Raw genomic sequence first — 12,958 nt, forward strand, 5'->3', positions numbered from 1 at the left:
GTGCTGTCCTGAGTACTTGCTGATAATCCCCTGAAGCTTTTAATGCTCCTTCTGTTATGGAAGCAGTTTGTTCATAAGCACACTCTCTCACTGAGCGAAATCTTAAAATATGAGCGGATTTGCACAGGAAGGTGAAATTAAATGATGAGAATGGGCTTGTAATTGTATGGAATATAACAGAACCCTTGAAAATCTCCTTATGACTGGCTGTTCAATAAGACTTAAGAATGACAATTCAAATATCCAAAAGCAAACTAAAGGGACAGTTCACCCTTATGCCATCCCAGATGTGTATGACTTTCTTTCTTTTTATTTTATGATTATGATTTTTAGAAAAATATCTCTGCTCTGTAGGTCCATACAATGCAAATGAATGGGTGCCAAAATGCTGGTGCTCCAAAAAGCATATAAAAGCAGAATAAAGGTAATCCATGCAACTCATAATCCATATGTTTAAATCCATATTCTCAGAAGTGAGATGATAGGTATGGGTGAGATCAATATTTAATTTGCTAGAAATTATTTTCCCTGCCCAGTAGGTAGGCGATATGCTTGAAGAATGTAAATCACCAAACATGAATGTGAAAGAAGAATGTGAAAGTGAAAGTGGAGATTGACTAAGCAGGGAGGAAAATTTATAGTTCAAAAAGGAATTATATATTGATCTGTTTCTCCCCCACATCTATCATATAACTTCTGAAGACATTGATTAAACCACTGGAGATTTATGGATTACTTTCATGCTGACGTATGTTATTTTGGAGCTTCAAAATGTTGGCACCCATTCACTTGCATTGTATGGACCTACAGACCTGAGAGATTCTTCAAAAAATCTTCATTTGAGTTCAGCAGAAGAGAGAAAGTCATACACATCTGGGATGGCATGAGGGTGAGTAAATGATGAGAGAATTTTCATTTTTGGGTGAAGGACTCCTTTAAGTAATGCAACACAAGGGACACTTAATGAAACTGAACTGATTCAATTGAATATTAGATGGATGGATGGATGCATGGATGGATGGATGGATGGATGGATGGATGGATGGATGGATGGATGGATGGGTGTATTGATTGATTGAAAGATATACTAAGGCAGAGAGAGTGCTCTGATATCCCTAACGTAAAGAGATGTGAGATTATAGAAAGAAAGAAAGAAAGAAAGAAAGAAAGAAAAAGATATTAGTGGAAATATCTTGAATATAATAACAGCGGTTAAGCAATCAAATCTCCCTAATCAAGAGGAAGGTGTCAAAGTGAGATGCCATTTGAGAGGAAGGGAGAGAGAGAGCGAGAAAAAGAATGAGCGGTATTCACGGTGAAGGATACACACACTCAGTCTGTGCTGGTGAGGACAGCACCTCAACTCTGCAGTGTAAGAGAGTGACGGTGCAGATTCAACTGATGTCAGTGGGTGTGACAGGAGTGACCAGGACTAGGACTGAGACTAAGCCTGAGGTTTAGCCATGTCTGACTTCAGATCCAGAGTACGCTGTCGGAGAGCAGGTGTCCGAGCAGTCGTGGCACTTATTGGACTCCTGCACCGTTCACGCAAGCGGTGTGAGAGACGGAGACTGACAGAGACAGACGACCAGTGGTGGGTCATATATGTCTGCATGATGTTGAGTTAAATGTTTGTGTGTGTGTGTGTGTGTGTGTGTGTGTGTGTGTGTGTGTATGGGTGAGTTCAGAACTGTTTATGTGCATTATTTGAGTTTCTACAAAGTTCTCAGGTCAGTTTTTGGATTCTGTGTCACAAAGTTCTGAATGGAAATATGTTTTGGAGTATGTGCAATAACTTGAAAATATGGTTCACTCAAAAATGATAATTCAGTAATAATTTACTCTCCCTCTTGTTGTTCCAATCCTGTATGACTTTCTGTCTTCTGTGGAACACAAAAGCAGTCACTCACCATTCAATTTAATTGTTTAGAAAAAAAGATGTAATAAAAGTGAATGGTGACTGAAAATAATCTGTAACATCATCTTTTTTGTTCCATGGAGGAAATAAAGTCATACAGGATTAAAATAAAAGTTTTATTTGATGGAGTAATTGATGGCTGAATTTTCATTTTTGGGTGAACTATCTCTTTATTTGTAGGCTGACATGTCCTCCACACTTTCGTAGGCAAATCTTGCTTTGAGTGTTTGTTTTTTTGAAGCACTACAATCAAAAATTAGATTTTTGAATAGCTTTTAATCATCCGAAAATCAAAGGTGCATATAATTAATGTGTGTGAATTGTTCAGTGTTTTGATTTACAGTTTTTCTCAATCGCTTTGCCTCAGTTCTCAAATGTGAATTCTTTTTTCAAAACAATAAGTTCAAATCTCTCAACAATTACTTTCTTGTTCACACCAGATTTGAATTTCTTATTCATTTAAGCAAAATGCATGTGTTTTGGCACATCTGTGCAAAAGAGTAAGTACAGTTTACATGTATGAAATGTGTAAAAATGGACATGCAAATGTGAAATTTCTGTTTACGTGTAACACATTGCTACAAAAAGATAAATGTACTGTATATATACAAATGTGCTTTTCTTTTTTCTGTGTACTACAGTTTTGTACAGTCTTGACTTTTCCCAATAAAGTTTTACCTGCTGTTGAAATCAGAATCTAAAAAGCTCAGTGTGATTCGCAATAGCATTCAGCTAGACAAAACTGACATTCTTGTATAGTACAGTAAGCAGACAGTGTCAACAAAAAAGTAGAACAAAAATAAAATGTGTATTTAACAAACAATTTCAGGGTTGACTGCCATGGTGAAAAAACATCTAAACATTTTGACCAGTACGGCTCACACGATGACAAAAAACTTTTCATTTTGGTGGCATTGGACAATTTACTGACACAATAATTAGGTTTTGAAACACAAACTAAATGCTTTGGTGAGTTCCTATATTTTGCAGACATACAATAGAATTGTGATGTCCCATAAAACAGTTGTGACAATTGCACTTACAGTTTAGAGTATGTTAAGACTGTTTCAAACAATTTCCAAAGCGATTGAGAAAAACTGTAGTACATCATTCGGTTATTTTATCATGTATCATATTATTTATCATATAATCACTGTGCCACCTTGATTTGAAAATTCGGTAAGTAGGTAGGTAGGTTAATGGATGGATAAGTCTGGAAGCACACTCACCAAAAAATGTGTCGTGTTTTCCCAACAAAAATAGATTAAGTAAAGTTTGAGAGCATTTCACAGTTACATTAAGTTAACTTTTATGTAATTTTTGTGTAATATGAACAAGGGAGTATTCTGTAAAAGCAATAATAGCTAAAGTTGTTTCAGCGTTGGTTAGGACCACTTACAGAGTGTTTTATATTATCAGTCTTAATATGAACTGAAGTACCATTATAAGTTTTTTAGCGCTAGTAATTTGAGTATATGTGCATGTAGACCTTGCATTCTTTTTGCCAGTTCTGAGAGTGTTTGTGAGAATGATGCTATAGACATTGCTTGGCGGATAGAGCATAATGAACGATATGTCTCTTACCTAATACAAGGTAAGAGACAAAGATACTCCCTAATACAAGTTTATTGATGGATTCATGCAATCTATTTTACAGTGAGCCTATGAAGGATTGTTCATTGAGAGCCTTGTTCATTTCTCTCCTCTTTGCTCTCTCTGTCTCTCTCTCTCTCTCTCTCTCTCTCTCTCTCTCTCTCTCTCTCTCTCTCTCCATACTTCATTTATAAGGAGGAAGGTTTGGAGAAGCGAAGGAAAATTAATTTTAAGTATGAGCCTCTAGATCATTTACCTGTCAGCGTTCTGTCCAGAGAGCTCATTTAAAGAACAGATTGCCCATCTTTGGCCCATATTTTATTGATGACCTTGGAATGGTATGAGGGACAAATGTGAGAGGTATATTCCTGAGGAGTGAGATTAGACTGAGGGTTTCAATGAGGACACAGTCTTTATAAAGGCCACTGTAGTTCATGCCAAGTTTCAAGATGACAAAGCAGACCACCATGCAAAATTCTCCTGTCCATCATTTTATAGATTGATAGTGGCCCCAAAAAGGATTTGGACACTTAAGCAAAACTAAAAAAATTATGAATGACTTTACAGTATATGACAAAATATTAAATACAATTAAATAAATATTTGATGCAAGCATTTCACAACAAAACATTTGCTATGTTTAAAATAAAACAGATATATTGATCAACGTTAGGACAAAATGTATATGGACATTTTCTGGTTGTCAAACTTGGAAAATGTTCATAGAACTACACCTACAGTTACTGTGCTAGGACACCTGTGTGATCTTGAGGGGAAATGACTTCATTCATCCACTAAAATCACCTTTTTAATTGGTTATTGTTGCAAAAATGGCTTGGAAAATTTAAGTTAGTTCTGAGAAAAACTTCAGAGCATCATTTGTTTCCATATGCTTCTGGGTTTGACATTTTGTGTATAGTGCAATTGCATTCAGACAGTTTTCAATGTGATTTTAGTGTCCAAAAGTGATCAAATACTTGGGGCATTTATTATTTTTTATTTTTTTTGCAATATGGTTCAATTGTTACTGTAGATGTTTTAGTGTCGATTTAAATGACTGAAATGACAGCGGTGATGTCATTGTGTCGCAGGAAGCAAGAGTTGCTGACCATCTCCAATGTGCCCCTGGCGGACTGCCCTCCCTCTCCCCCAAGAACCGCCCCTCCCGCCATGAAGGTAAGCTGCATGTCTGACTCTCAATGCCTGTTATGAATCAGCACTGGAAGGGGATTTGCGCAGAGAGCTGCAAAAACATGCTGGGAGTCAAGCCTCTGGACACCAGTTTCATACACTGTTTATTCTTCAATAAAAGCAGTAATTATTGACTCAATTGGTGTCTTTCATGCCACTCTTGTGGAGACACAAGAGCCCAGCAAAAAGTAACCATGACTGTGCCCTGCTTACTCAGTAAACCATGAATGCAGACTTCATACCCTAGATAGTGTGTTCCTCAAAGGAGGCAGAATGGGAAAGAAAACTGCCAAAGGCATCACACTTAATGAAATTGGAGATGGAGATTTTGACTGATCTATGTGAATGTGTGTATATCTAGATGAGCTGGGTTGAAGGCAAAAATAAGCGGTTCTCTATTAAGAGGTACATTTGTAGTGAGATTAACTTTAGTATCAAATTAAATGCTGATTGTCCAATTTTATTGAAAAATGAATTAAGTGATCTGTCTTGACTCTTTAGAAGAGCTAGAACTAGAGATTAATTGATGTTGTGTTTTTTTATAGATACAGATTATTTTAATGTATAAGTGTCCGAATTGTAATTAGTGTTTCAGTTCTGCTTCTTGACACAATGATATCCAAATAATCATACAACTACACCAATAAAAACATAATAAACAAAATGAATATTTTAGTAATAACAATAATTATAACAATAACAATATTATTGTTAACAAGCAAAGTCAATTATGACAATGTGAAATGTTTCTAAACTGAGATTTGTTAAAGATTTTGATATAGCACTGATTTTAAGAAAACCAATAACCAATTAAGTAGAAAAGTGTAAATACCGGTTAAAAAAAAAAAAAAATATATATATATATATATATATATATATATATATATACATACACATACATACATATATCGGTCAAATCGATAGTCAGTGTACTGTATCTATAGCAAAAGAATATATAATACATGCACCTGCTCATTTTAGTCATAGTGTATAATTTAAGTTAGTTAAGTTCAGGAACAGTAAGAGTCCTAACAGCTGTTGATGTTACAGGCATTATGAATTTACAGTATTTTAAATTTGGTCAGGTAATGTAAATGTATTTCATAATGTGACTTTACAACTGTAAAAACATCTTTAAGATTCATTTGAAACATGTATCTTGCATCATTAGCTACAGAATGAACAGATTGATCAAATTACTAAATTGATAGAAGATCATTCTGTTGTGTTTGGTTGTTTAAACAAAATTTTCTCATTACATTTCAAAATAATCTTGCGTTCTGAAATAGTGATTATATGAAAGGAAATATGTACAACCCTGATGAAAGCGTATTTGCTGGTTTTGAACAAATAACTAGCTTTGTTCCAATCAGTTTTGTGTTTTGTACTAAGAGTTTTGAAAACGTACCACTTGCATGTGAAAATTGTACCAAAGCGATTAAAAAACACTGTATTAGGAACACCTGTACACCTACTTATTTATGTAATTATCTAATCAGCCAATCGTGTGGCAGCAGTGCAGTGTATATAATCTTGCAGATACGGGTCAGGAGCTTCAGTTAATGTTCCTATCAACCATCAGAATGGGGAAAAATGTGATCTCAGTGATTTCGACCGTGGCACAATTGTTGGTGCCAGACAGGATGGTTTAAGTATTTCTGTAACTGCTGATCTCCTGGGATTTTCACGCACAACAGCCTCTAGAATTTACTTAGAATAGAAAGCATTTTAAGCCAATTTGATCGTTGAAACTATTGGGAGCCAATAGTTTCTTAAATCAACTTAAGCTTGCAATGCTTTTGGGAAATGCAGCCCAGAATAGTTTGAGCTGACAGAAAAACTACGGTAACTCAGATAAACTCCATATACAATTGTAGTGAGCAGAATAGCATTTCAGAATGCACAACATGTCAAACTTTGAGGTGGATGGGCTACAACAGAGAAGGCCGCGTCAGGTTCCAATTTTGTCAGCCAGACAGAACAGAAAACTAAGGCTGCAGTGGCCTGCCATCTGTGTACCTCAGCAGAAATCAAGATTCATCAGAACAGGCCACGTTTTTCCAGTCTTTAACTGAGCCTGTGCCCACTGCAGCCTCAGATTTCTGTTCTTGACTGATAGAAGTGTTCTTCTGCTGTTGTAGCCCATTTGCCTCTAGGTTTAACATGTTGTGCATTCTGAGATGCTATTCATCTTACTAAAATTGTTCAAAGAGGTTAAATTCATTACCATAGCCTTTCTGCCAGCTTGAACCAGTCTGGCCATTCTCCGCTGACCTCTCTCTCCAACAAGGCAGGACTGCTGCTCACTGGATGTTTTTTGTTTTGACACCATTCTGAGTAAGCTCTAGAGCAGGGATTAAAACTGGTTAAAGGAACGAAAATGAAAACGAAAAACAAAAATGAACCAATTTTTTTGCAGAACATAACCGAAAACAGGAACAAAGTGATTTTCAATTTTTCCGGAGTGAAAAATTTATTTTTAAAAACGTAACCGGTTATTACCGGTTAATTTTTTTCCGATAATTTTTTCATGAAACTAAAGGCCAAAAAGATTTATAACAGTTATTTTTTTTTTAGAATGACACCACTTCATGTTGACCAAAAGAATTTAACTTCTACTTTGACCCTAAAGGAAACTGCAGCATCACACATTTCTTTGCCCAATTGCCCATTGTGGATGTCGCATTCTCTGAATGAAGACATTTTTAACAACTACATATAATTCTACAAACTATTACCTGATATTGCATAATATTACTGTACATGCACGGTTAATCCAGATACAAGGAAAATATTATGAGAGGTAAAATGTACATTTCTCAGTTGTTTCCAAGTCATCACTGAATTATTGTTAGATATGATGCATTAATACAGATTTGGTGCTTCTGGGTTTTGACTGAGAAGCAGAACTTTAATTAAAATGATACTTAACTGATATCTGGCTGAGACTAGATAGACTTGTTATGAATTCTATGCTGATAAATCCATCACACAGGAAAATATTTATATGCTTATTTTGGCTCATTTTGGTGAGGCAAGGGGTTTATTTTGGGCTTGTTTTTCCAGACCAGGTTGATTGTTTCTCTTGCGAGATCTGGCAACACTAATTGGTATTTCACCCACTCCTTAACATTATTAACCATTCTTTTATTTTGTTCTAACCAGTAACCTTTTGGAAAGGAGGCTGCGGAACTTCAGAAAAAAAACTGTTTTTGCACAGAACAAACCGAATTGAAAAACATTTAGTTTTTAGTCTCTCCTCTAGAGACTGTTTTGCGTGAAATTTTCTAGGAGATCAGCAGTTACAGAAATAATCAAACCAGCCCATCTGGCACCACAAATCATGCCACGGTCAAATTAATGAGATCCCATTTTTCCCCATTCTGATGGTTGATGTGAACTTTAACTGAAGCTGCTGACTCGTGTCTGCATGATTTTATGCATTTCACTGCTGCCACACACACACACACATATATATATATATATATATATATATATATATATATATATATATATATATATATAATATGATAATGTTATGTATATATATATATATATATAATATGATATAATAATTAAATATAATTTTTTTAATTATAGGTATGAATATAAATTAAACATTTACAATAGCAGAAGTGATTCTTATATACAGTAAATGCAAGAGGGATTTCAAAGATATATAATTCGCCCTCACAGATTGCGATTTTGATCTTTTTATTGACCTGTTATAGACTGGAATTAAATAAAATTGTATTGGTTCTATCTTGACCTCTGTTTCTTTTTCAACAGTCCACTCAGTTCTTTGATGTGCTAGACAAAATGGAGGTAAGAACTGAAATATTTTACATTTACATTTATTTATTTGGCAGACACTTTTATCCAAAGCGACTTCATGGAAAACATAAGCTAATCATGGAGCAGTGGTACGAAATGTGCCATATTTCAAAGTTTCACTGGCATCAGAATAGTATTCTAAACAGATGAAAGTGCAACAAGAAATGTCTTTTTGTTTCTTTTTTTTTTGTGACTGGTTAAGTGCTCATGGATTTTTAGCAATTTTTTGAAGACAGAAAGTGAGTCAGTTTTACGGATGGAGTTGGGAAGGTCATTACACAAGCATGATGAAGCCGAAAGTCTGGGAGAGTGTTTTGGTGCCTCTTTGTGTTGGTACCACAAGGCGATGTTCCTTAGCTGACCGCAGGCTTCTAGTGGGCATGTTGCTCTGCAGAAATTATTTTAGCTATGCTGGAGCAGACCCAATGACTGTTTTGTATGCCAGCATCAGAGCCTTGAACTTGCATCAATCGTCAGCCAGTGAAGAGAGACAAGGAGTGGTGTAACATGCACTCTTTTTGGTTGATTAAAGACCAGACGTGCTGCTGCATTCTAGATCATTTGCAGGGGTATAATTGCACATGAAGGGAGGGCTGCAATGAGAGCTTTACAGTAGTCCAGTCTAGTTATGACAAGTGACTGAACAAGAAGTTGTGTGGCATGTTCAGAGAGGAAGGGTCTTATCTTCCTGATTTTGTAGAGTGTAAATCTACCTGATTTTGCGGTCTTTAAGATGTGATCTGTGAAATTTAGCTCATCATCAATGGTTACCCCTAGATTTCTGACCGTTTTGGAAGGCGTTACTGTAGTTGCACCCTGCTGCATGGTGATATTGTGTTCAACAGCAGGGTTGGCTGGAAAGAAGTTTGGTCTTGGCTGGGTTAAGTTGCAGGTGGTGTTCCTTCATCCAGGCCGAGATGTCTGCCAGGCAGGCAGAGATTTGATCAGTCACTGCGGTGTCGTTGGGCTGGAGAGACAATTAGATTTGCGTGTCATCAGCGTAGCAGTGGTAAGAGAAACCATGTGACTGAATGATGCTACTTACCCCAGTAAGTAGCAGTTGTGGCTTGAACACCTCACCTATCCAGGCTACCTTGAAGGACCTACGAGAGAGATAAAATAGGAAATAAACCAGTCAAGCACAGTTCCTGTGATGCCCAGCGAAGAGAGGGTGGAGAGGAAGATCTGATGGTTGACTGTGTGGATTGTTGCAGAAAGGTCCAGCAGAATCAGGACGGATGATCTGGATTCAGCTTTTGCCTGTCTCAGCTACTCAGCAACAGACAGCAGGGTAGTCTCGGTCGAGTGTCCACTTTTGAAGCCTGACTGATCATCCAGCAGCTTGTTCTGTGAGAAATCCATGAGAGATTTGATTGAAAATTGCCCTTTCGTGTGTTTTTGCCTTGAATGGGTTGGGAGAGACTGGTCTGTAGCGTTCTATTTGTGTGGGGTTAAGTGCTGGTTTCTTCAGCAGCGGAGTTACTCAAGCCTGCTTAGGGAAAAGTGCTTGTAAGTAGAGATGTGTTAATTATGTGTGTCAGTGCATGTAGGATGGACGGAGAGATGGCCTGGAGAAGGTGAGAAGGAATGGGGTCAAGGGAACAGGTGGTGGGGTGGTTGGAGAGGTGGAGTTTAGAGACCTCAGTGTCGGTCAGAGGAGAGAACATAGAGACAGAGGAGTTGCATACAGGAGATGGGTGTTTGACAGGGTGAGGTGCTGAGAATGTATTGCTGATGGTTGTAACCGTACTAGTAAAAAATTAAGACATCTGCTTTCAGTGATGCGTCAGGTGTTGGAGGGGGAGGGCAGAGAAGTTTGTTGAATGTTCTAAACAAGCTGCGAGTGTCTGTGGTGCTGTTGATCTTGTTGTGGTAGTAGGATGTTTTTGCAGATTCAACGTTATCTGAAAAAGTTGAAAGCACAGACCGATACTTACCTAGATCTGCTGGATCATTAGATTTCCGCCATCTCCTCTCAGCTTCCCTGAGGTTAGTCCGATGTTCGCGAAGTACGTCAGAGAGCCAAGGGCTGGGTGGTGTAGTACGTGCTGGCCTTGAGAAGAGAGGACAGATGTTGTCTAGACAGGTTGTTAAAGTAGAGCTTAGTGTGTCTATGGCAGTGTTTACATCAAGGGTGGAAAATACATTTTGTGTGGGAAGAGAGGTAGAGACAGCAGTGGAAAGGTGAGAGAGTGAAAGAGAACGGAGGTTACGGTGAAAGGAAACCAAAGGTGGAGTCTGTTTTAATGTAGAATGGAGAGTCATGTTGAATTGAACAAAGTAGTGATCAGAGACATGTAAAGGTTTGTATTTTACATATAAATGCACTATGCTCTGTTATAATGTTATGGACAGTCATTATCCTGAACAAAATCATTGAATTATTCTTGTGATAAAAAAAGAATTCCACTGTCAGCAAGAATAGTTACTGTAATTGCTAAAATTGTAAAAGCAGCTTAGGTAATAGTAGAACAGTAGTGAATGTGTTCTGTGACTCTCACTGTCAGGTGTTAACCCTACAATCTTTTGACCCTTAGCACGTTTCTGAAATGGAGGAAATAAGGCCTAGCCCACAAAGAATGAAGGTCAGAGAGCATGAAAAAATTAAATAAGCCCAGTGATTGCTTTTGGGAAAACTAGTAGCTGAACTGCATTTTCTTAATTTGCTAAATTATTGGCTGAAACACTACACTATGTAACATTATATACACATACAGTATATATAAACTTGATTTGTATTTCCTGAAGGAAATACTAGTGCTTGGAATGAAGCAAAAATAATTTCCATACTGGTCTAGGCTGGTTTATTCTGGTGCTGTTTGGTGTTGGTCTAGCTGGTGGATCAGCATAGCCATGTTGTTCACCATTAAAATTGCTGGTTGTCCAACATGTTTATTTCTGGCAATGCTGGTTAAAAGGAAGTTTTGAAAGTGAGGCAAGTAAAAAAGCCTTGGTAATTCGCAATAGCATCCTGCGTTGTGGATCAGCATTTACAGTAAAATACATTTTTCATCTGGGTAATTTTACATTTGTAAAGTTTACAGCCCAAAATACAAAATCTAAAACTATCTATCTAAGCTGAAATTGTCAAGCAAATTAAGTTTGAATGGAATCTGTACAGTTTGGGCTGAATTGATTACAGGAATTTAATTCTTAGGGTTAGGGGTTTAGAAAAACCTTAACCCGCATGTTTGAGGACTTTCACCTTGCAAGAACTAAAACAAAGCAAATGTGTGATTTTAGTTCAAAAATATTTATTTTCATAACCACCATATAAACAAAATAACAAATAAAAGCAACCACTGAAGATGGTTCATGTTCATTCAGATTGTTCAGACAGCCACAGAATAATGTTTGTTGTAAGCATGACTGTGAAGCATGTCATGTGGACTGCATGTCATCTCTCATATATTGTGTATGCACGAGCTTGACATATGCCTCATAACAAGCATGCCTTCGTGACACAAGTGTCATTTAAAAGAAAAATGCCAATTTGTACCATTACCTTGTGAGTCATTGATACTATTTTTACCTCTCCAGGATGATTACATTCCATACCCACGGATAGAAGAGGTACAAAAATTAAAGTCCTAAACACCAAATTCCTGTATATTGATCCATTTATCTGTAACTATATATTAAAGGGATAGTTCACCCATAAAAATAAAATTCTGCCAACTGTAAATAAAAAAATATTTTGTAGCCTATTTTTAAGATTTACACATTTACACATTTTTCATAGCAAAATTCCAAAATAATAAATGAAGTAATTTCTTTAAACGTAATATATATATATATATATATATATATATATATATATATATATATATATAATTTTGTTTAAGAGTATTCTTTGTTGTGAAATCTTTTTTTTTTTTTGGTGAGTGAGTGAACTGTCCCTTATACTAACCCTTTAACATTTAGGTCCTTAAAGCACTTTATGTGAGGTATGACTCATGTGAGATTTAATGTAGAAGCAGATGTTATTTCTTGAAGTGTAAATCAATCTCTTTAATTGTCTGGTTGCTCTATCAAAGGTGTTACAGCGGGGTGAGCCGTATCCTCAGGTCATCCTGCCTCAGTTTGGGGGTTACTGGATAGAAGATCCCAAGGCCCCTGCTACCATTTCAAACTGGGAGAATGGTTGCTATGATGATGAAGAAGATGGAGAGGGAGGGAATTCTGGAGAGTTTGGTTACAGACTGGAGAGTAACTTTGCTATTCGCGCGTACCGCAAGCACTTTCTGGGCAGGGTGAGAACTCAATCAGTTGACAAATAAAAGTGAAAACATATTTATAAAATGGATAGTTACGACTGTAAATTCTGTTTGGATGAGCCATGATCGAATACGTTGAAAGAGTTCTAAAAACGTACACCTGTGTCCGTACATTCTATATTAAGTTACTATGTTGCTATTTTTT

General features: G+C 36.7%; 1 protein-coding gene across 4 annotated transcripts in view; it reads left to right on the plus strand.

Moving 5' to 3' along the window:
• The window catches only part of LOC127625314 (rap1 GTPase-activating protein 2-like), a 73,354-nt gene that overhangs the window by 44,648 nt on the left and 15,748 nt on the right, over window positions 1–12,958 (plus strand). For 2 of the 4 annotated variants that reach the window (XM_052100537.1, XM_052100538.1), the window contains exons 2-6: window positions 4,603–4,687; window positions 8,492–8,527; window positions 11,074–11,121; window positions 12,077–12,109; window positions 12,574–12,789. In XM_052100537.1, the coding sequence (XP_051956497.1) occupies window positions 4,603–4,687; window positions 8,492–8,527; window positions 11,074–11,121; window positions 12,077–12,109; window positions 12,574–12,789 (418 nt within the window). The remainder of the gene's footprint in view (window positions 1–4,602; window positions 4,688–8,491; window positions 8,528–11,073; window positions 11,122–12,076; window positions 12,110–12,573; window positions 12,790–12,958) is intronic. The other 2 variants (XM_052100539.1, XM_052100540.1) reach the window with 2 other exon arrangements.

This window comes from Xyrauchen texanus, chromosome 31 (genome assembly GCF_025860055.1).
Source record: "Xyrauchen texanus isolate HMW12.3.18 chromosome 31, RBS_HiC_50CHRs, whole genome shotgun sequence".
Taxonomy (NCBI): Eukaryota; Metazoa; Chordata; class Actinopteri; order Cypriniformes; family Catostomidae; genus Xyrauchen; species Xyrauchen texanus.